The sequence below is a fragment of the Pelophylax lessonae genome (genome assembly GCF_965119305.1).
Source record: "Pelophylax lessonae genome assembly, chromosome: 6".
NCBI classification, from domain to species: Eukaryota; Metazoa; Chordata; class Amphibia; order Anura; family Ranidae; genus Pelophylax; species Pelophylax lessonae.
In genome coordinates this window covers 296,238,405-296,262,148 of record NC_138773.1, presented here as the reverse complement: position 1 = coordinate 296,262,148, position 23,744 = coordinate 296,238,405, and the positions used below count along the sequence as shown (strand labels likewise).

The following is a 23,744-nucleotide window of genomic DNA, read 5'->3' as shown; positions in this document are numbered from 1 at the left end:
TGATGTAATGTTCTTATTGGCTGCAGGTTGGTCAAGTCCTAGGAATGATGTAACACTCTGATTGGCTGTAGGTTGGTAAAGGTCTAGGAATGAAGTAATGCTCTAATTGGCTTCTGCTAATTTAATCCTATGAATGTTCTTGTTTCTACAGCTTGTTTCAATGCTGGGAATATTCTGATGTCCTCAATCGTTACAAACTAATGTAATTTTAGCAGTTCCAGTTATGAATATTTTGAAACTGCTTACACATACTCCATGAAGAAGATTAAATCACCAACTGCAATTATCTAACTGAGAACAGCAAATGTTTCTATTACTGAAAAATAACATTCAGTCATACCCAGTAAAGCACCGCAAGCAGCAGTGAGAATAAACGGTATAATGTATATTAATCCATACCATCTAATAAAGTCACCGCTTAAAGTGGTTGTAAACCCCAGTCATGAAATGTGAACAAAGCACATATATCTGTATTGTTTGCCTGTCTCTCTCCAAAGTTCTAACGCCTAGTAGTAGCATAATTTTGGTATATTATACCAGTTCCAGGGACAACTCCCCACATCCGCATCCTAATATATATCAAATTGTAAAAGAAAAGAGGGGGCACTTTAACTGAACTGACTGATGTAACCTTAAAGTGGAACTAAACTTTATCTGAGCACTACAAACTGAAAATACTATTTAAAGCGGAGTTCCACCCAAAAATGAAAGTTCCGTCCATCTTCTTGCTCTGGGTCACTTGAAAAACAAATGGATAATCGCAATTTTTTTTTTTTTTTTACTTACCTTGTTTAGAAGATAATATACTTACCTTACTTCCTCTTCCTTTCTCGGCGGCCACGGCGAGTCATCACTTCCTGGCTTGCAATGATTCCTGGGAGATGAACGTCATCGCTCCCAGGAATCAATGCGCCTGCACTGGCCCCGACGTCAGTTCCGGTGCAGGCGCCGTCATACCTTGCTAAACAGCTTCTGGGCATGCCCAGAAGCTGTGCAGGGATGACACTGCAGCCCCGGAAGTGACGGCGGGGCCAGAGCAGTGCATCGTGGGACCGAAGAGGACGGAAGAGGACGCAGAAGAGGATCGAGCTGGCTTCAAGCTACCCACACCTGAGATGGCAGCGCTGGACAAGACATTTTCAAGGTAAGTATTTCTTCTTGCAGGTAAGTGCGACCCGGGACAGTTCAGAGGCTAGCCATTGTGGAATGCACTAGTCCTGACTGTTCCGGGGGTATTTTTAAGTATTTTTTTTGGTTTTAGGTGGAACTCCGCTTTAATTCATTTTTAATCTTTAAAGTAAACTCCCCTATCCATCCATGTCACAATGCTTTATTTTGTTGAGAAATCACTTTGAAAACACCCCCAAGCATTTCTAGCTGTGGCCATCTTGAGTAAGGGCAGATGGCTCATGTAGCATTTGCTTTTTGGAATCCATCTGCCCCTAGCTCAAGCACACAGGCAAGAGGGCATGCTTAGCTGTGAAAGCCCCTCTTCCCTTCCTCCAGATAAAAGAAAAAAGTGTCCATGAAGACTCCTGGGATGAATGACATCATTTTGGCCTAAGCCAAAAACCAGGAAGCAACTGAAGAAAAGTAAAAAAAGTTAAAACAATATATAATATATCCTATTTACTAATGCTAGTAGCATAAGGATTACAAATAGTTAATGTTGATTGTGAGAGTTGAGTTCCGTGTTAAATCTAATTGGACAACATGAGATTCCATACTTAGTTACATAGCTACATAGTTAGTGAGGTTGAAAAAATACATCAGTCCATCCAGTTCAACCTATGATGTGTGTGTGTTTGATGTTGGCAAATCCACATTGTTCTTTGAATTTCTAAGTGGAAACACTTAATGGAAAACAGATTTATTAGTTTGTATTTCTAATAATCAATGATGTGTATTAGAAGTTCTCCCCTCACCTTCCACCATCAGACGAGCTGAGCTCTGCCCCCCACTAGTCTTCATGGTATAGACATCCTCATCTTCTGGGCCCACATCATTGATGAATAGCGTCCGATACGCATCTTCACTGGTTATCTGGTATTTGTCGGATGGGAGGATCACCTCATTTCCTCGCAGCCAGGTGACCCGAGCTCGGGCCGGGCTGACCTTACATTCCAGGATGACCCGATGTCCCTGCAGGGCCGTCTTGTCTCTCAGCGCCTTCACAATGCGCACAGGGAGCTCTGGAGGGTCAGGAGGGACAGAGAGAACACAGTTACTATCTTTCCTTGTGGATCTTGCCAACTTTCCTAAATAGAATGGATTAATAATACATCAAAAATAGAATCCTCCAGGGCAGTGAGGGCAACCTGCTAGATTTTGGGCTCATCATGGGTTAATGTACCCTTGTCCAAAAGGACTGCACCATTTGTTCTGTTTGGGCATAAATCCAAGTCTATCAGCCATGATCAAAAGGAATCTACAGATTTTTCAAAGTTTTCTAGATAAACAAGTAAAGGAAATCAGGTTACTATAAATAAATGTATCTGTATTGTCTAACACCAAATATAAATTGCAGTTATATATGTACTTGTGGGCAGCCATTTTTGCTCATTACAAATTCAGGATCTATTTCTGGCTTTTGCAGTGCTACACAATGGTTCTGCCTTACTACTTCCCACAATGCATATTTCTGAGTCTGCTGACCTAAACAAAAATAAAAAACAATACCCTCCCTGTGAGGCTGATATCATATCTCACCTGTTAAGAGAGAGAAAGCGTAGGTTAATCTCTCAAGCATGTACCATAACCAGACAGAGGAGCTTTGGGTAGACCAAGGAATTCCCCAGAACCATTCAGTCTCTTCATTGTTGGCGAGTAATGTTCCTAGCCTCATCTTTTTAATTCATTTTCACATCAAACACAATACAATATTTTCTAGGATCATATTTAGACAGCATGCTGCCTTGAATGCTCCAGAATTATGACACTCTTTTGTGCAAGCTTTACACTTAGGGGGGGATTTTTTATACTTACCTTCCAATTGGAGATCGAATATACTCACATATCCTTCACTTCCTCCCTCAGCGCCGCGGCTCCGCCGTCACTTCCTGTCTTGCGATGATTCCTGGGAGCTGAACGTCATCGCTCCCAGGAATCAATGCGACGGCACCGGCCCCACTCGTCACTTCCGGGGCGACGCCGCATTCCCTTCTAAACAGCTTCTGGGCATGCCCAGAAGCTGTGGAGGAATGCGGCCCAGCACCGGAAGTGACAAGAGGGGCCGGTGCAGGCGCATTCTGGGAGGAGAAGACACAGAAGAGGACGCCGAAGAGGATCGCGCCGGCTTCCGGAACCGGGACAGATCAGAGGCTAGCCATTGTGGAATGTACTAGCCCTGACTGTCCCGGGGGTATGTTCAGTGAAAATTTTTTTCTGTGCCCGGAACTCCGTTTTAACTGAACAAGTTGAAGTTAGAAGCTGATTGGCTACCATGTACAGCTGCACCAGATTCTGTGTGCTCCAGTTTTAGTTCTAGTTTACACCGCCATATGCAAATTGCTGGGAGTGTAAATACAAAGTTAATGACACCCCCAAATTAGTTCACATATCGCAGTGTGAACTGTCAATTCAGGCAGGAAACAGATCGCATAGGTGTGAACACCCATGCAATCCGATTCTGGTGTGGACCAAAAAAAAAGGTCCTGCACGACTTTGGTCTGAATGCGATGCAAATTCAGCAATACAATCTGTATGGCTGAATTCACATCACACAGACATTGCATGTGATTTGCATAGCAGTGCGGTGGGAATAATGCGATGTCTAACATCACTATAGTCTGAACTTGCACTAAGGCTGGATTCACACTTAAAGGATAAGTCCAGGCAAAACCTAACTAATGCTAAACCTGCTCTGTGCCACATTCTAAACCTAATCTATCTAACTCTCTAAAGCAAAAATCACTGTACTTGCCTATTTTGCAGCCGGTCCGGTCCCACACTGAGCTGTCAGTGGTGGCTTCAGCGTGGAGGCGGGTGCAGGAGAGGCTCTCGCCAACAGAAGCTCCATAGAAAGTCTATGGGTGACATCCCATTAATTTCACAGTCGTTGTCGGTCCTTTCCTGCACAGAGCTTCCGTCGCTGGAAACCGGACCAGATCGGGTGCAGAAAAGGTAAGTACAGTGATTTTTGCTTTACAGAGTTAGATGGATTAGGTTTAGAATGTGGCACAGAGCAGGTTTATCGTCAGTTAGGTTTTGCCTGGACTTATCCTTTAATTCAGATGCGGCTCGCAGCAGGGGTCTGGTGCATCCCTTTCTCCGTTTCAGGGAGGAATCAGGCCCAAATTTTTGCCTGAATTCGGACCTGAATTGGAGCCAAAGACGCACAGGACTCCTGTACAATCCGCCCTGCAGCCGCCACGGAGATGTGCGAACCCGCTCCCTTGTTTTGCCGGGCACACTCTCCTGTCACTAGTGTGAACCCAGCCTAAAGCTGGCCAAACAATGAGAGAATTTCAGCCAGTTTATGTTAGTTTCTAGTACTGTTGGCAACCTCCCACCCCCATCCTTTGCCTAAAAAATTTAAGATTTTTGTTGACAGAAAATTGTTGGCCAAACATAGACACTGGATGAAGACAGCAGGAGATACTTCTATTTGCACCGTTTAGTTTAGCCTGCAGGCTTCTGTAAAGGTTCCCATTAGGGATGAGCACAGGCATGCTGGGATCCCATCATACTGGGTCAATTCAGTTTGTTGTAGGCCGGCTGGTAAGTGAGCTGGGAATTTTTGTTTGCTGTTTTTTTAAATGCGTCACCCTTTGATGTCCTCCTTGCTGCAAAGGCCAGTTATAGGTGGGGTGGTTGCCATTTGTTTTTGTACTGTAGGTAATTGGTGAGGAGACTCACTGGATACCTTCACTGCCATTGTGCTATTGTTGGGTGTCAAGTGTCTCCCTGTACCTTTGAGGAAGGATGGGCTCTCTCCAGGTGTACCTGCCCTTAATCTATCCATTATTATATATGTGCTCCTACTTGGAAGACTCTCAAAATTATAGAGTTAGGGCTGCAGTACTTCAAGGTCCTGCAATGTGGCTGTTGCAGCTTACGCATGTATTTGCAAATGTATGCAAACAATACCCTTTGGTTTTAACGTGAACTGATAGACAGGATAATTTGATTTGTTGTTTTTTGACATGTATCGCCCTTCCATGTGCTTCTTGCTGCAAAGGCCAGTTATAGGTTGGGGCGGTTGCCATTTGTACTGTTGAAACCTAGTCTGAACCCACCTGTGCTATCCCACGAGGAAGCTGTCACTGCACCCCACCATAAAAGGCTGAGTTATTCCACACCCTGCAGCCACACATATACAAGTTGTAAGTATACGTGCCCTGTGGGAAAGGGAATGCCTTGGCTGCTTATGATTGGTCGGGTGCTCTGATGGCTTCCTGGGAAAATAGCTCAGGCAGGTTTGGACTAGGATCTGAACACACTTGAGCTCATCCCTGGTTCCTCAGGTTCCTGTGCTTTATCCAGGTCATAGTATATCTAGTAGTTGTTAGTCACATTCAACTGGACTTGCTCTATGGACTTGCTCTATAGACTGGACTTCTTCTGTAATGTTAAAGATGTTTATGGCGCTTTACCACTGCATGGAACCGTACGGTTCGGCTCGCTTTTGCGCTTTTCCACTGCATGGTACCACATGGTACAGTGTTGGAACGGTTCGGTACGGTACGGCAGCGTTTTTCCACTACATGGAACCGTACGGCAGTGGTCCTCAACTCCGGTCCTCAGGGACCACTAACAGGCCAGATTTTAGGTATTACCTTGGGGAGATGCAGACTAGAGTACTGCAATCACTGAGCAGCAAATGATATCACCTGGGATGTATTTCAGTTATCTTGCAAACCTGGCCTGTTAGTGGGCCCTGAGGACCAGGGTTGAGGACCACTGCCGTACGGTATGGCTCGCTTAAACAGTACCACCTCGGTTGTGGTTCCAATCCTACAATCCATATCCCACAATCCTTTGCAGCCTTGACTGTTTGTCACTACTAGCCACTGTTGGGTCAGAGAATCGTTGTTTTCCCACCCACTTACTATTAGTGGAAAAGCAAACCGTACCAAACCGTACCGAACCGTTCCAACACCGTACCATGCGGTACCATGCATTGGAAAACCAAACCGAGCCAAGCAGGGCGGAGCAGGGCCGAGTGGAGCCAAGCCGGTACTTGCAGTGGAAAAGTGCCATTAGTAACCTCTCCGAGCCACTTCTTTAGAACAGAAGGAGTGGATTGGAGAAGCTAAGAAACTTCTTTAACATTACAGAAGAAGTCTAGTCTACAAAGCAAGTCCAGTTGAATTTGACGATCTACTTCCATCTTCCCTGCAGAGTTTCTTTCTCTGGACATTTTAATAAATTAATCCCCATCCAGCTTTCCAAGGCACCAAGGTTGCCTCCCCGAAACAGCCCTCAGACAGGGGAGGAATCAGTAACAAGCTCTGACCTGTCACTACAAGCTTGGCTCTTGACTCCACTCTTCTTGCTCGAAAGAGGATTTCTCCAGAGTCTCCACATTGGGCCCCACAGATCAACAGGAAATGCCTCCGCCCTGCAGAGATAGAAGAAATAAACACTGAACTAACATAGATCTCAAAGCTGGGATGGTTATGTGACAAGCTTCTGCATTTATTGATCAGAACTATGAATCAAACAGAAACCATACCTAAAGTCCCACTCTAGCCATTAGCTCAGTTAGAGTTGGGAAGGGTTGCTTAATCTATAGTTCGCCTTCCCTGGCTCTTACCCTCATCAACATGTTGATGAAATACTTTAATACCATTCAGTTTTTATAACATACCCTATTTTAGACCCGGTTCTTCTCTATGCAATGCAGACAGGTCATGGCTGGTGGGAGGGACTGGAAGGGTGCTGTACATAGCTTCCTGAAAACATCACAGCACTTTCTAAAGAACCCTAAGTCCTGATGCAAGTAGTGCATAAAAACCCAGTGATTACTGATACCACCAAAAGAAAGCTGTCTCAAACAAATGATGTACAGTGTTGCATGCAGGAGTAACTGTCATTCAAACTATAACAACACTGGGAAATAAAAAATGGCCTGTTAACAAAGGTGCATTTCAGGCTGGTACTCAAATGGTTAAACAGCCAGGTAGCAAATAAAGGAAATTTATGGAAAACTAAGGACGGCCATAGACAGTTCAAATCTGGGCAGGTTCAGCATCAACCAGCCCAGATGCGAACCGTGATTGGGCAGGCTGAATATACCAAGTTGATCGATCAACTTGGGTACAGCTAGCTTGCCTGATTAACTTGCAATTATCGTTAGTGGCTGCTATAGCCCCTAGCAATAATCACTGTCTTCTCCCAGCGTGGCTTTCCACACCTGCTCTCGTCCCCCCACCGGGAGAAGACAATTGCTCGGCAGAAGGGATTCCCCCTTTAGCACTGTCTGTGTTGATGGGAGAATTGTTGCAAGAAAGAAATGTCCACGTCGATGGCCTGCCTAACTGACTAGATCCAGAGGATAGGATAGGAAATGTACCTTCCTGACGGATCTTTGTGGTTGACGTTACTTTGATTTTCTCGCCGTTTTTGAACCACTCCCCCTTGGCCTGAGCACAGGACAGTTCACAGATGAAGGCAGCATTGTCATTCTCTTCTATCTCCACGTCCTGCAGGTCTTTCATCACTTGTGGTTCTTGTTCTATGGGAAACAGAAATAAGTATTTTATATGGAACTCTAGACCAGTGTTTCTCAACCTTTTTCCAGTCATGGCACCCTTTTAAAAATATGGACAGTCTCGAGGCACCCTTTAAAAATTATGAACAGTCTTGAGGTACCCCATTCTAAAATGTCAAAACAATTCTAATAGTTGTGCATAATGAAGAAACATCCACACAGGTAGGACACCCAATGTAAGAGGTGATTTATTCTTCCAAAGCACTTTTGCAAACTGGTACTGACTAGTATTCCAATGTTTCTCTTCGTCCTCGATTTTTCTCCATCACTCAGCTAAGGTGCCCTCAATGCTCATGGAGAGGGGCAGGGGAGGGTCATACGAGGATGCTATGCAGTTGATGCCATCATCCTTATCAGCTGGTGATGTCACTGGTCATTAGGATGCCAGTGCCTAGAAGGTTGTAATGGTGCATAAGAAAACCTGTGGCTTTGTGTAACTAAAAGGCAGGCGCGTTATCCCCATGCTGGCTTGTATACAATTTTGAGGCAATTTTTAGGCATTTTGCCAAGGCACCCCTGAAGAAACCTCAAGGCACCCCAGGGTGCCCGGGCACCCTGGTTGAAAAAGGCTGCTCTAGACAAACAGCTAAATTCACAGAGAAATGCAATTTTAAACCCAAACTGGATGGCATCTAATGTGCTAAAGCACTGTGTATCATAAAACTATTGCCACTTTTTTGTCATAAAATAATGTTTTTCTTTCCATCGTTTTTTGCATATTGATGCTGATTTCCTCAAATACCCGGTGGCCACTTCATGTGTACATGCCTCAGTTGCACATCATAGCTCTGGCTTCCTAAGAAGTGTGAAACATGCCTGTGTTCTATCATAATAGCGAACACATCAGATTAGCAAATGGATGTAATGGCCCAGCCACTATTAGTCTCCACCAGGGGGAGCATGTGACAGGGTGACAATACAATTGGGAGACAGGAAGTGTGTGAACAAGGACTTTTCATGGCAGGATCTCCAGGTATTATTTTAAAGAGGAAGTAAACCCTCCTCTGACACTTGTACCTATAGGTAAGCCTATGATAAGGCTTACCTATAGGTACTGTAAATATCTCCTAAACATGTACCGTTTAGGAGATATTTACCTTTAATGCAGCCAGTGACGTCACTGGCGCATGCGCTCTGAAGGAACGGCTGATCGTGCCGTTCCTTCAGAGCCCCGTGCCGTGACCGTCGGCTCCCGCGCGCGTGCGCGGGAGTGACGTCACCGCGGCTCCGGCCAATCAGATGGCCGGATGCCGCGATCCCAGGAGGCGGGCGACTGAACATGTCGCTCGTCATACAGGTGAGTGAGCGGCACGGCGGGGGCTCGTTCTAAGGTAAGTATTGCATAATGAGCTAGTATGCGATGCATACTAGCTCATTATGTCTTTCTCTTGCAGGTTGTAAAAAAAAAAAAAAAATTTATACGAGTTTACAACCTCTTTAAAGAGGAAGTAAACCCTCCTCTGATACTTGTACCTATAGGTAAGCCTATATTAAGGCTTACCTATAGGTACTGTAAATATCTCCTAAACATGTATCGTTTAGGAGATATTTACATTTGATGCAGCCAGTGACGTCACTGGCGCATGCGCTCTGAAGGAACGGCCGATCGTGCCGTTCCTTCAGAGCCCTGTGCCGTGACCGTCGGCTCCCGCGCGCGTGCGCGGGAGTGACGTCACCGCGGCTCCGGCCAATCAGATGGCCGGATGCCGCGATCCCGGAAGACGGGCGACTAGACATGTCGCCCGTCATAGAGGTAAGAGAGCGGCGCGGCGAGGGCTCGTTTTAAGGTAAGTATTTGATAATGAGCTAGTATGCGATGCATACTAGCTCATTATGGGTTTCTCTTTCAGGATGTAAAGAAAAAAAAAAAAAGTTTTTCTCGGTTTACAACCTCTTTAATTAAAAATGTTTCAAAGGGTTGAGTGTCCCTGACACACTGAATGTGCCTAAAAAGCTTTCTGAATTCAATAGGAATTGGTGTGCGGATTGACGTTGTTTGAACTTTTGGAATTACATTGACATGTTAAAGCTTATACCTTTTATACAGATTTTACAGACTGGATTTAGTTTTACTTTACCCCATTTGTCCCCATTTACAGTTTGTGGCAGTGTTGAATTGTAAAGCTTGTTAAAGAGGTTGTAAACCCACCTCACAAACTTTTACCTATAGGTAAGCCTATATTAAGGCTTACCTATAGGTGCTATAAATATCTCCCAAACTTGCACCGTTTAGGAGATATTTATTTATTTAGAGTGCATACTGCCGATGACGTCATCGGCTCAGAGCTCAGTGCCGTGAACGGCGGCTCCCGCGCGCAGGCGCGGGAGTGATGTAATAGCGCCTCTGGCCAATCAGATGGCCGGAGGACGCGAACCCGGAAGCAGGACGGCTGGACATGTCGCCGTCCTGTCGCTGAGGTGGCGGCACGGCAGGGGCTTCGTTTTAAGGTAAGTACTACATAATGAGCTAGTATGCGATGCATACTAGCTCATTATGCCTTTCTCTTTACAGGGCTTTTTTGTTTCTCGTTTTTTTTTTTCGACTTTACTTCCTCTTTAACTTGCTGCACATTTTTACTGGTACGTTGTAAACTTGCAGAGCACTTGAAGTTCTAGATGACACTTTTCCCAATTTGTAGCAAATTTGCGTGGCAATTCTCTACCAAGAGCAAAGTTGCAGTGGTGAGTCTACAGCAAGAGCTCTGCAAGATTACAGCATTACAATTCATCCACAGTGACCCCTGTGGTAGGATGACTATTGCACAACATAACTGAACCAGAACTTGCAGCAGACTTGCAGAATGTTTGTGTAGCACCCTCCTAGGTAGGTGCTAGGTTAAACACATATGTGACCCTGTCCTGCTTATCAGGAGGGTCTGATCTGTCAGTTAGCCTGTCACATGTTTCCAGGTGTGTTCTGCTGAGCCTGGGGAGTCTCCCCACTGTATCCAATGAGGGCTATTGTTGGACAGTGGATGAAACCATGCCAATAGCACACCAGGGTTTATGACTGTCCCAGTGGGTGGGCATAGCTGCAATGCATCCTGGGATTGGGAATAAATCTGGAGGGAGCATGTGACAGGGTGTCTTTGGGCGGGAAGCCAGGTCCCAGGAGGAGGGTGAAGGCTGTCTCTCCTCCTGTTGCTGAGGAAGGTGGTCCAGGCAGTCGGCCTAGGGACCAGGGGATGAGCTGTGCCATAGAGGATCCAGTGTGTGCTGACCAAGTGGAGCTGTGGGGCAGGATTCTTCCGGAAAACAGTATTGTGAGTACCTAAGCATCTGCCCAGGGGTCTGCCTAAGAGAGGGGACCACTCCAGAAAGGTCAAGGGGATCAAGGAGCCAGCTAACCAGGAGTGTTACTGAAAAAGGGGGTGCCAAGTTGTGAAGCCCTGAAGATTAGAGGGGGTAAAGGGGGTGCCAGGGAGGGCCCTGAAGTTGCTCAGCTGTACAGTCTACTTAGAGGACAGCTAGCTCAGGAAAGGAGTGCCTTAGGAAGCTAAAGGACTCTTTCAGAGTCAGAAGGCAAAGTAATTTAAGCGGCCTAGTCGTGACTAGCTCAACTCAGCGTTACTCAGCATTTAACCAGCGTTAAGAAGCATTTAACCAGCGTTAAACAGATCATCCCTGTTTATGTGCATAGTTTCAACATTTTCCCTGTTTTTAAAGCAGCAAGCTCTTTGTTTCTTGATATGCAAACTAACCATGTAAGTGTGATTCACTATGCAAAGAATTTTGCATTCAACTGCATTTTTTATAAATTTGACAATGTCATGTTTAGACAAATATTATTATTTAGATATTATGTTTTATATATCTCTTTAACGCTTACAGAAAAGGCTCCAGAACTATCCCTGATGAAGAGGTGATAAACCTCGAAACGCGTTGGATATTCTATCTGGACTGGATGGTTGAGTCAAATTATCTTGCATATATCAATTATTGCTTGCTAAACCGATTTTATCAAAATATTATTGCTCCTATCTTTGTATTCATATTTGTGTAATAAAATAAACAATTTGAAATATTAACTCTCATTGTTATCACCATTATATTGTGCCTAAAAAGTCCCACCCTCAGGGGAACCTATATTGTTTATTAACAAACTTGTGAAGTCTGGCAAGTCTAGGAATAGCTTAGCAAGTCATTTGCAAACTTGCAGCTCAGGTGCAGTGGTGTAGTGGTTAGCACTTTCACCTAAGGGCAGGGAAAGAAACAAATCACCGCTCAAAGGATGTCAGCTGATCAAAAAAGACCCAGGGCAGACTGTGGTAATCCTAGGAAACTGGGTGCTCGCCAAAGGTCCGCAACCTGGAAAGTCCATATATTGTAGAAAGAAAGCGGCAACTCCAGTAGTAGGAAACTTTGAAACTTGAATTTATTGTAGAATTAAAGGTCCAACATCGAACATGCAAGATAGACTGGATCAGCAGACACGTTTCACACCATGTGCTTAATCATTGCTCCTAGCACTTTCACCTAGCAGCAAAAGGGTTGCTGGTTTGAATCCCAACCATGACACTACCTGCCTGTAGTTTGCATGTTCTCCCTGTGCCTGCGTGGGCTTCCTCCCACACTCCAAAGACATGCTGGTAGGTTAATTGGCTCCTGTCTAAATTGGCTGTGGTATGTGAGAATGTCAGTTAGGGACCTTAAATTGTAAGCTCCTTGAGGGTAGGGACTGTGTAATGTATATGTAAAGCGCTGCGTAAATTGACAGCGCTATATAAGTACCTGGAATAAATAAATTTCTTGCTATCTGGGACATAAATGGTTATTGTTTACTGCACAAAGGATTTTTATTGTAGACTTCACATTTCCTGCACTCTGTAAGTGAACAAAGGACAAGACACGGTCCACTCACCCAGGACACGTAAAGTGCCAGATGCAGCCAGTTCATCCACGTGGCACGTGTAAGTCCCGGCGTCCTGCGGCTCGCATTTGTTGAGATGAAGGATTCTGCGTCGCCCCACAGAGAACATACGACACGATGAACTGAGAACCAGTTGCTCTCCATCCTGGAAAAGGGACACAGGAAAGTGTCAGAGTGTCCTGTATGGGGTATACCTTTGCCTAATCCCACTGTATCTTTCCCCTGTCCAGCCAAAACCACCACCCTACTCTATCTGTACTCTATAATAATATTTAAATATTAGGTACATTTCTACAACTTCACATGCATAAGTCCCCGTTCACACTGGGCCGACCTGTGAGGCGACCTGGTCGCCTCACAGGTCGCCGTAGGTCGCCTTCCATAGAGAAGCTGCGGACCCGTTCTAATAGGAGCGACACAAGTCGCTCCAACTTAGAAAAAGGGTCCGGAGCTTCTTTGGGGCGACCCGGAGCGACCGTCATAGACTTCAATGTTATGAAGTCCGTGCCGGCCGCTCCGAGGTCGCGGCGTGCTGCTCGCACCGCGACCTCAGAGGTCGCCCCGGGAAGTCGGATCGCCCCAGTGTGAACGGGGCCTAAATAGAACAAATATTTTTTTGTTTAGTTTTGGATAGATCTGGGAATGGTTAAAATGTCTGTTGGTTTATTTTTTGCTCTAGAGTCCAGAAAATATATAACTTAAAATCACTGGTCAAAAAAGAAAGCCAACAAATTTCGGGGGGTCCAGACATCCCTCCTTCATCAGGGCTTATATAGTATGTAACCTTGAAGTGTATGTAAAACACTGTAAATACTAACACTAAATTCCTCTTATTTGCTCCCTTTTGGTAATTATAAACCATTGGAAGTGCTTTATTACATCTGTTCAAAAAGTAAAACATAAAAAATAGCTGTTCATCCAATCAGAAATCTTGTGAGCTGGTAACTTCCTGTACTTTCTGCCTCCCAATTCTTATTAGTTAGCATTCCTCCCTACTAGCTCTTTGGGCTACAAAATACCTCTCCTTGTTATGGAGCATAAAGGTGTTATGTAGTTCTTGCACAGTGTTATGCAGGGCCATCTTACCGAATGGGCATGGGGCCCCACCTGCCCAGCGACCCAGCCCCAGCCAGTCATTAGTCCCGATTCCCGTGTGCATCCTGCTGCCGAACTTAGCAAGTGGCAAGCACCTGTCGGCCCTGCGCTGCTGTCAGGCCACTTTGGCCGTGGAAGGGGACCCTACAACTGCAGGAATGCCTGTCCGCCACCACGGGAACAGGTGCACACAGGACAGTCGAGTCTGACTCCCGTCCGTGTGTGTGTTCACCTGACCCAGCCTCCCAACTCTTACAGCTGTCATTAGCCTGGCACTGCTGTACCAATAAATATTGCCTTATCAATAATTTGCATTTTTATTCTCGTGTGTGATTGTGTAGACAGGGCCCCAGTGCACTGCATTGCCTGTGGCAATTTAAAGCGGAGTTCCACCCTGGGAAATTTTTTTTTAATAAAAATACCCCCGGGACAGTCAGGGCTAGTACAGTCCACAATGGCTAGCCTCTGATCTGTCCCAGGTTGCACTTACCTGCAAGAAGAAATACTCACCTTGAAAATGTATTGTCCAGCGCTGCTATCTCAAAAAAATTGAGATTATCCATTTGTTTTTCAGGTGACCCGGAGCGAGAAGATGGAGGTAAGTATAATTTTAGGGTGGAACTCCGCTTTAATGATGGTTTAGACATGCTTTTTAAATTGGCTGGAGGATATATGCTATACAAGCCCTGATGAAGGGGGAGTGTTGGAAACCCTGAAACCTGTTGGATCTCTTTTTCTACTAATGATTTATTTAAAAACCTTTCTGGATGCTGCTTTCTACAAATATAGACTTGCCTAAGGGCTCTCCTCTTGTGTATGTGAGCAAATCTCCAAAGCAAGTCAGTTTCATTTACAACACTGAATATCAAAAATAGGATATTTGGCACCTCTTTTTCATGTATCTCAGTTTATTTTTTGCTATCTATGTCTTGTTTATGAGATTTCCCCTTACTTCCTGTGTAGGAGTCACTACAGGAAGTGAAGGTAAGTCTCTCTAAAGTAAGGCTAAATCACAAACGTAGATGTCACTGTAAAAGGCATCCACATTGTAAGATTTCTCCTCACCTACTGTAAGATTTCGAATTCCAACACCTTCTGGCCCACTAACAATGGTCTTTATAACAACAGAGGAGTGAATCTACACAGCTGGGACACAGAGGGCAGGTAAATCCGAGGTTCTAACCATGGTGGCCACTTCTTCTGCCTACCCCTTGGCCCTGCCCTGCTGCCTATACCACTGACCATTACAGATGATGTCACTGTGTTATCTGTAAATGAAATCAAACCTACATCATGACCCACATTTAGATCTCACCTTACTCCAGGTCACAACAGCCTCTTGTTTGGAGACCTCACACTGGAATGTAGCTAGTCCACCCTCATTGACCACAAAGTCCTGTGGGGGCTGTGTGATAGTCAGAGGAGGCTCAGTGACCGTCAACTGTGCTGTAGTGCGCAGAGTGTCTGTGATGAAAGCTATGACCGATGAATCTGGGAGGCTGAGATCTGAGAGGAGCAGAAAATGTTGACGACCACTTGTCCTGATGACACATCGGTCATCAGAGGTCAGACGCACTCCGCCCTTCCACCATTCTCCGACCAAATCATCACGGGATAACTCCACCAAAAATTCCACGTTACTCCCTTCTTCACATGTCACGTCTTTTAAGCCTTTCTTTATCGCTATACTGCGTGCTGTGAAAAAAAAAAAAAAAAAACCATCATATAGGTCTGTTGGTGTTTTCCTAGGCACTGCTAATTTTTGGAAATTCTAGTTGTCTGACAGCCATGCTGATCCTTAGACATTGTGGGTCACTGGAAAGAAACAAGCATGTAGGTAGGTTGCCTATGGGTTTTTTAGTTAGTGGCTGACCCAGGTTGGGAAGGGGTTAATGCTGTGCTGTTCCCAAGCTTTTTAGATACAGCCTGTCCTTCTATTATATAAAAAGGAGGTAGACCAGGATCCTAGAGTCACAATTAGGCGAACATACTGCCATTGCCATGCAGCAGGACTGCTGCATCTTGCAGTCAGTCAGAGGCATCTGGAGATCAGCCAGGACTTGGAGAATGCCTAAAATTGCCTTCTACCTTTTGGAGGTATGCCTGGGCAGCCAAGTAGAGACAGATAGGGACTTTTTTAAGGTTATTTCTCACGTTGGACTGTACTGCTGAGACATCTAAATAAAGTTGTATCAACTGTTCTAAGCCTGGTCTGAAGTTATTCAAAGAAGTGCATGATGGTTGTGGTGTATGAAAGAACTTGGGTCAGTAAAGCACATTTTGGGTATGAAACAAGCCTACTACAAAGGTCTACTCGGCAAGTATAGCAGGAGGAGTGATGCAGTTGCTAACGGGTAATCAAGTACTAGTGCAAGGTACATTGCAGCCGGTCATTAAATATGGTGCCTGGTGTAGGTGATTGGTCCTCTGGTAGTGAGGGAGTTAGTGTTCTGGCTCCCTCCTCAATGGTCGGTCCCCCGTAGCAACCGGGACCAAACCCAGGTTATGGAGATCCATAGCCTGGCATCATGGTATGGGAAGGAAGAAGTTAACAAGTGCACGTATGAGGTCCACGTTTTGTGCGTGGCGGACCCCATTCTGTCACTGAGAGTGAGGTGGCAGAGGTATGCTGAACTGGTGGAGAGGACATTGACTCAGCAGTGTCCCTCCTAAATACAACATACATCATGCAACAGTGTGTAGTGATATGGTACAGTACTTTTCATAGGAACTCTGTACTTTTGTTACTGCACACAGTATCATGACTCATCTCTACTCCCACAGGCAGAGTGAGTGGTCCTGCCCACAAGCATTTAGCAAGCAAAGTCAAGGTAAAGTCTGAACTGCTAATTTGCATGCTTGTTGCAGATCACTGATATATAGTGTAATAAATAGCAAAATTGAGGGGCGCTGGATCCCTTGTTGGTTTGGAGACTTATTGTTATGTGAGCAGCTCTCAATCTTACAGGAGCCTTAGATCGACCATACGCGGTTCAAATCTTGGCCGGTTCAGCAGGAACTGGCCAAGATTTGAGCTGTTAATGGGCAGGCTGAATCTATCAAGTTGATTAATTGATCAACTTGGGTACAACCAGCCTGCAGGATTCTTGTGCAAACATAGTATTGGAAAAAAGTAAGAGAGACGCAAATTTTTGTCCAGATTTGTTCTATTTGCTATTGTATTCAATAGGAGAAATTTAGGGGGGTCCTGAAGGCCCCCTTACTGAGGGCTTTGGAAATGTGAAAGAAAGCTTTGATTCTGGACATTTGAAAGTATAGTAGCAATATATTGAGAATAACAGAAATCTTATAGTGCTCAGTTTGGCTGCCAAAATAGGCAATGGAGGACGACTTCTGTTATTTCAATAATTTCTTTCTCCATAAAACCACCAGTTGTCAAGAATTGCCAATTAGTCAAATTGCCCAGAATCGGCAATTGTCTAGAAATGTATTTTTTCATTTCCAAAGCCCTGATAAAGTGGGCCACTTGCAACCCTAATACCGTATATACTCGAGTATAAGCCGAGTTTTTCAGCACATTTTTTTGTGCTGAAAACGTCCCCCTCGGCTTATACTCGAGTCAACAAAAAAAAAAAAGTTCCCTGCTGCTCCGACGTGTTTAAGATTTAAAAATGGCGCCGCCCGGCGTATACATGTCACCGCGCATGCGCCGCCACCGCTCGGGACAGGCGGCGGCGCTTGCGCAATGACGTGTCGGCACCGGGCGGCACCATTTTTAAAATGAAGGCGCCTCTGGAACAGGTAAGTGAAACACAGCCGCACTAGTATGCCCACAACCCCGCATCCTCTTGTACCATGCTTGCCACCCTGAATTCTCCTGTACATGCCAGCCACACTGCATTCTCCTGTACCATGCCAGCCACACTGCATTCTCCTGTACCATGCCAGCCACACTGCATTCTCCTGTACCATGCCCGCCACCCTGCATTCTCACCCTAGGCTTATACCCGAGTCAATCATTTTTCCCATCTTTTTGTGGTAAAAGTAGGGGACTCGGCTTATACTCGAGTATATACGGTATACTGTGTGTTGGCTTTTTCGATTGAAAACAACAAAAATGTAAAAAAAAAACATCTTTGAAGTGGTGCTCTTTTCTTCAGCATTCATTGAAGTCAGAGGATCAGCATGATTAACTGGCATTTTCAGAAGAAAATTCCATTATTCTCAAGCTTCATTTAAATATCTCAAAATCTTTAAAAGAAATATGACACATACGTAGGACATTAAGGCGGCAATCAGTCCTGTCATGGAGGCTCTCACAGCTGTAGCGGCCCCGGTCAGAAGCCTGGACACAGTGGATCGTCAGCTTGTGGGTGCAGCCCGTGTCCTCAAGCGTAAATTTTTCACTGGGCTGGATGACTATTCCCTGCTTCACCCAGCGCACCTCTCCTCTCTCCGTGGTCACCTGGACCTGAAAGGTGATATCTTCTTCTTCTTCTACCTCCTTGTCCTCCAATCCCTGAACAAACATCACGTGTGCCTCTGAGAAGAGATAGGGGGTAGGTTAGTCTTCCGTTCCTATTAAAATGTAAAATCCTATGGAGTATTTCCTTACACTTTCAAGCAAAGCACAAGAGATATCAGAATTAGAATTAAAGGACCAGTCAACCCAAAAGCACCCTTATAATTATGGATGAGGTGTGCCAGGCTAAACAACTTCCTATATGACAAGTTGCTCCTGCCGTCATTACTAGATCTCTTCTTGCCCACCTTGGAGTTTAATGTTCTCCTATCCACTTTGGAGTGTCTCTACTCTTCTTGTTGAATTCAACAATCAGATGTTTCAGATACTTTATATAACCAGAATTTTGGGTATATCTCAATGTTACACTGCTTGGTCAGATTTTGATTCTCAGCAGATTAGGATGATCTTCTGGGAGCAACTACCAATGACAATTTCCAATCCACTCTCATGAACAGATCCACTCAGGGCCGCTGATAGGGGGGGGCACCAGTCCTCCTGTAGGGGGCCCGGGCACACAGGGGGGCCCAAACACCAGAGGGAATCAGTGCGGCTCTCTGCAGCAGCTGAAAACCGATTTCTCTCCCGCCGGCTTTCAGCTGCTGCAAAGAGAGACACAGGGCCCCATGAGGAAGCTGCTGGCTCCCCTGTCCCATAAAAAAATAACAAATTGTAAAAATAAAAATATAAAAAAAAATGAAAAATAAAATAATTTTCAAAAATGTAAAAAACAATAAAATAAAAAGGGCTAATTCACACAGCATCTTTGTTATCTTTGTGTCCTCTAAGAAAGATTTTAGTATATTTTTAGTGAAAATGTTTTGATATATACGAGGGGGCCCTGCCAGGTAGGCTGTATGGAGTCCCATGATTTCTTTCAGCATCTCTGGATACACTCAACTGTACTGGTAAAGGGGTCCTTCAGATCTCCTAACAATTCACTTCCTAGTGCAGTTTATATATTCCTGCACTGTGTCTCTGGTAGAGTACTACCCTATTAGACCACTGATTCTGCAGGGGATGAAGTATCTTGTTGCTGACTATAGGTGGTGAGGGACAGGGAACCCATGTCCCAGGGCTCCTTAAGTGAAAGGGGTCTACAAGGACTCTCCTATGAGTGAAGTTCTAAACGTAGAGTGTTCTAGACTCCACTATTCCTGGATCACAACTCATGGTTAAACTAAGCCAGGTTGCCTTCATTTAAAGTCCCCCCACTTTTCCCAGGGTTGTTGGAACAGGTAGAAATATCTGGCCCATCTTGATACACAACTTGAAAAAGAACATGTGCTCAAAGATCATAGTTGGCAATTAGTGCCATGTAGTTGCATAGATGTGCATGCATGTACCTTGGTTTGAGCCTATACCATGCTTTGTTTGCTGTCAGCCACCCTATGGTAGTCATATTGGCTGGTATGGCCAAATGATGCTTTATAGACTGGTGTACATGGAAAAATGTAGGATGCTTTTGAGTGCATTGGCTTGCTTTGAGATCAGTGTGAGTTCCTTCACAAGTACTTTTGACTTGCAGCAGACCTCCCTCTGACCTGTTTCTAGCCTTATTCAAGCTGCTTTGGCATTGCTGTTGATTTATGTAGGGAGAAAAGCAGATCTGACACAAACAAAAGCCATGTACATAGGCCTATAAAAAGTAACTAACATTTAGCTCAGCACAACCACTTTTCATCATTAAAAAAAAAAAACAGACCAACTCTTTGTAGTGTATAATGAGCACCATACCTTGCACCCTGAGCCTTGCTCGAGAGATGAGTCCCTCAGCATTTGCGGTGATGGTACCCGAGTCTGAAAGACGGCACCCATGTAAGGTCAGAGAGTGGCACAGTCCATTGCTCGCCATGCTGGCCCTCTTGTCTGAATTCACTGGGGATCCGTTCAGCTCCCAGTGAAGAATAACATCATCTGGAGAGACAACGCACTTAAAAGTAGCGGCATCTCCTTCCAGAACAGTGACGTTCTGCAGCTCGGTGAGGAACTCCACCTGACGGGGCGCTGATGGAAGAGGAACAATGGTGAGGGTTCTGCTCAAATTCTTTATACCTAGGCATTAAACTAGTTGTTCAAGTAAAACATACATATTAACCCTACCAGCATTCCAAGGATTTATAATGACAGCTGTATGTTTTTTCCAGCCAATACTCAAGTCAAGTCAAAGTCAAGCATTTCATAGACCATGATGTATATAGCTTTCGACCCCCATATCAAGGAAAATGTTTTATATTTTTGTTTTAGGCTTGCACGTTTGCATAGGAGGGAGGTTCACTAAGACTTACATTTTATAGTCTTTTTGATGCCCTTCTTTAGCAATAATTCAGTAGTTCTCAAGCTAAATTTTCCCATCACCCCCCTTTCTGAAAGGTCAGTCCACCTAAAAGTGATATATCTTAGTTACAGAAGGATTCTGGTGGGCTGCATCACTCCCTGGCTTCTTATATACCTTGGATATTCCAACGAACGACGGTATCTATATATATTTATATATATATATATATATATATATATATATATATATATATATATATACACTGCTCAAAAAAGTGCCGGTTCACATTGGTGGGATGCGGGAACCCTGCGAACCCACTGCGGGTTCCAACATCGCACCCGATTCTAAGGCAGTTCACACTGCTATATGCAAATGGCTGGGAGTGTCAATACAAAGTTAATGACTACCCCAGATTAGTTTGCATATCGCAGTACAAACTGCAATTTGGACAGGAATCAAATCACATAGGTGTGAACACCCATGTGATCCGATTCTGGTGCGGACCAAAAAAAGGGTCCTGCATGACTTTGGTCTGAATGAATTGCAAATTCAGCCATACAATCTGTTTGGCTGAATTAGCATCACACAGACATCACATGTGATTTGCATAGCAGTGCGGTGCAAATCACATGTGATGTCTGACATCACTATAGTGTGAACCGGCACTTAAGGAACACTTTGCAAACACATCAGATCTGAATAGGGAAAAGTATCATGCTGGATTTCTATACTGATATGGGCTGGGTAATGTGTTAGGAACAAAAGGATGCCACATTGATTGAGGGAAATTAAAATGATCAACCTACAGAGGGCTAAATTCAAAGACACCATGAAAATCAAAGTGAAAATATTATGCAGCAGGCTAGTCCATTTTGATGAAATTTCATCTTTTCTGACTGTTTTTGACTTGTTTTGTATTTGGCTAAGGTCAGTGTCACTACTGGTAGCATACCTGGACCCTATAGAGGGTGCACAGGCAGTCCACTGCTCAAACTCCTTCAGGATGGCACATCAATACGTGCCATTGCCAGAAGGTTTGCTGTGTCTCCCAGCACAGTCTCAAGAGCATGGAGGAGATTCCAGGAGACAGTCAGTTACTCTAGGAGAGCTGGACAGGGTTGTAGAAGGCCCTTAACCCATCAGCAGGACCAGTATCTGCTCCTTTGTGCAAGGAGGAACAGGAGGAGCATTGCCAGAGTCCTACAAAATGACCTCCAGCAGGCTACTGGTGTGAATATCTCCGACCAAACAATCAGAAACAGACTTCATGAGGGTGGCCTGAGGGCCCGCGTCCTTTAGAAGGCCCTGTGCTCACTGCCCGGCACCATGGAGCTCGATTGGTATTTGCCATTGAACACCAGAATTGGCAGGTCCACCACTGGCGCCCTGTGCTTTTCACAGATGAGAGCAGGTTCATCTTGAGCACATATGACAGAAGTGAAAGGGTCTGGAGAAGCCGCGGAGAACGTTATGCTGCCTGTAACATCCTTCAGCATTTGGTGGTGGGTAAGTGATGGTCTGGGGAGGCATATCCATGGAGGGACGCACAGACCTCTACAGGCTAGACAATGGCACCCTGACTGCCATTAGGTATCAGGATGAAATCCTTGGACCTATTGTCAGACCATATGCTGGTGGAGTGGGTCCTGGGTTCCTCCTGGTGCATAACAATGCATGGCCTCATGTGGCGAAAGTATGCAGCCAATTTCTAGAGGATGAAGGAATTAATACCATTAAATGGTCCCCACACTCGCCTGACCTAAATCCAATAGAACACCTTGGGGACATTATGTTTCAGTCCATCCGAAGCTGTCAGGTTGCTCCTCAGTCTGTTCGTCTCAGTGATGCCCTGGTCCAGATCTGGGAGAAAACACCCCAGGACACCATCCTTTGTCTCATTAGGAGCATTCCCCGAAGTTGTCAGGCATGCATACAAGCACGTGGGAGCCATACAAACTACTGAGTACCATTTTGAGTTGCTGCAATGAAATTTCAGCAAAAATGGGCTAGCCTGCTGCATCATTTTTTCACTTTGATTTTTGAGGGGACTTTGAATTCAGCCCCCTGTAGGTTGATCATTTTCATTTCCATCAAAAGGTGTGGCATCCTTTCCTTCCTAACACATTACCCAGTCCATATCAGTATAGATATCCAGTGTGATATTTTTCCCCATTCAAATCTGATGTGTTTTCAAAGTATTCCTTTAATTTTTTTGAGCAGTTGTAAGTGTATGTATATATATATATATATATATATATATATATATATATATATATATATATATATATATATATATATACTAGAATCTACTTATAAATCCAATTTTGCATACAATATACAGAAACCTTAGTTTTTATTGTTCCTTTATACAATCCAATATCAGTGGTTCTCAGCCCTATATTGATTCCTACCTACAGTGGTTCCTACCCTATATAGGAATGCTAAATATACAGTATATAAAAATGATGGAGGACTTTGGATGAAGATGCGTGTCACTGTGTGGGAGTGGGGTTTCTGGATTGGGCTGGGCACTCTAGAGGGGGTTGAAGGTCTCTCCAGGAGGCTGGGGGGTTTCCATGAGGCACTGAGGGAGAATGGAGTGCACTACAGGGACTGAGGGGCACTGTGGGGCATGTTTGAGTCTAGAGGGGCTAGAGGCTCCCAAAAAGAAAAAAACAAAAGGACTTTTTGATATATGCCCGAGGAAGATATTCCTCGGGCTTTCATTTTTTTTTATATATAAAAAAAAGGACAAAACTTCATTACATACATTTTTCTCTAAAAGTACATAGCTTTGATTAAAATCCTTATAAATGACCATAAGTCAGTTCTTCACATTTTGCGAGTATACTGCTTCTTTAGCACTAACATAACTTCACAGAGTGGTCTTTGTCCATCTATAAAATGGACAATACATCATATTATTATATGGAACAACACACAAGTAATAATAAGAAAGCAATCATGACTAGAATACAAAATCACATAATAAACACACCAGATTAATATAAGAACCTGTTCATCACTGAAAGAATAAATAATAATAATAATCTGGTGTATTATGTGATTTTTGTATAGTATTCATTATTATTTTCTTATTATTACTTGTGTATTGTTCCATATTAATAGTGTGATTTATTGTCCCTTTCATTCTGTGAAGTTATGTTATAACACATCCAAAGTCCTGAAGAAGCAGTATACCTGCGAAACGTGCAGGATGACTGTTGGTTGAGTTTGGATGTGTTTGCTAGATCATACTTTAGTCACATATGAGAATTTTAATAAGAGTCATGTACTTTTAATG

The 23,744-nt window shown here is 44.3% G+C and overlaps 1 protein-coding gene across 2 annotated transcripts in view; it reads right to left on the bottom strand.

Annotated features, from left to right (window-relative positions):
• The window catches only part of OBSL1 (obscurin like cytoskeletal adaptor 1), a 162,950-nt gene that overhangs the window by 14,540 nt on the left and 124,666 nt on the right, over positions 1-23,744 (bottom strand). For both annotated transcript variants that reach the window (XM_082260933.1, XM_082260934.1), the window contains 7 exons: positions 19,900-20,169; positions 17,916-18,182; positions 14,995-15,374; positions 12,576-12,729; positions 7,517-7,678; positions 6,458-6,562; positions 1,926-2,192 (listed from right to left, as the gene is read on the bottom strand). In XM_082260933.1, the coding sequence (XP_082117059.1) occupies positions 1,926-2,192; positions 6,458-6,562; positions 7,517-7,678; positions 12,576-12,729; positions 14,995-15,374; positions 17,916-18,182; positions 19,900-20,169 (1,605 nt within the window). The remainder of the gene's footprint in view (positions 1-1,925; positions 2,193-6,457; positions 6,563-7,516; positions 7,679-12,575; positions 12,730-14,994; positions 15,375-17,915; positions 18,183-19,899; positions 20,170-23,744) is intronic.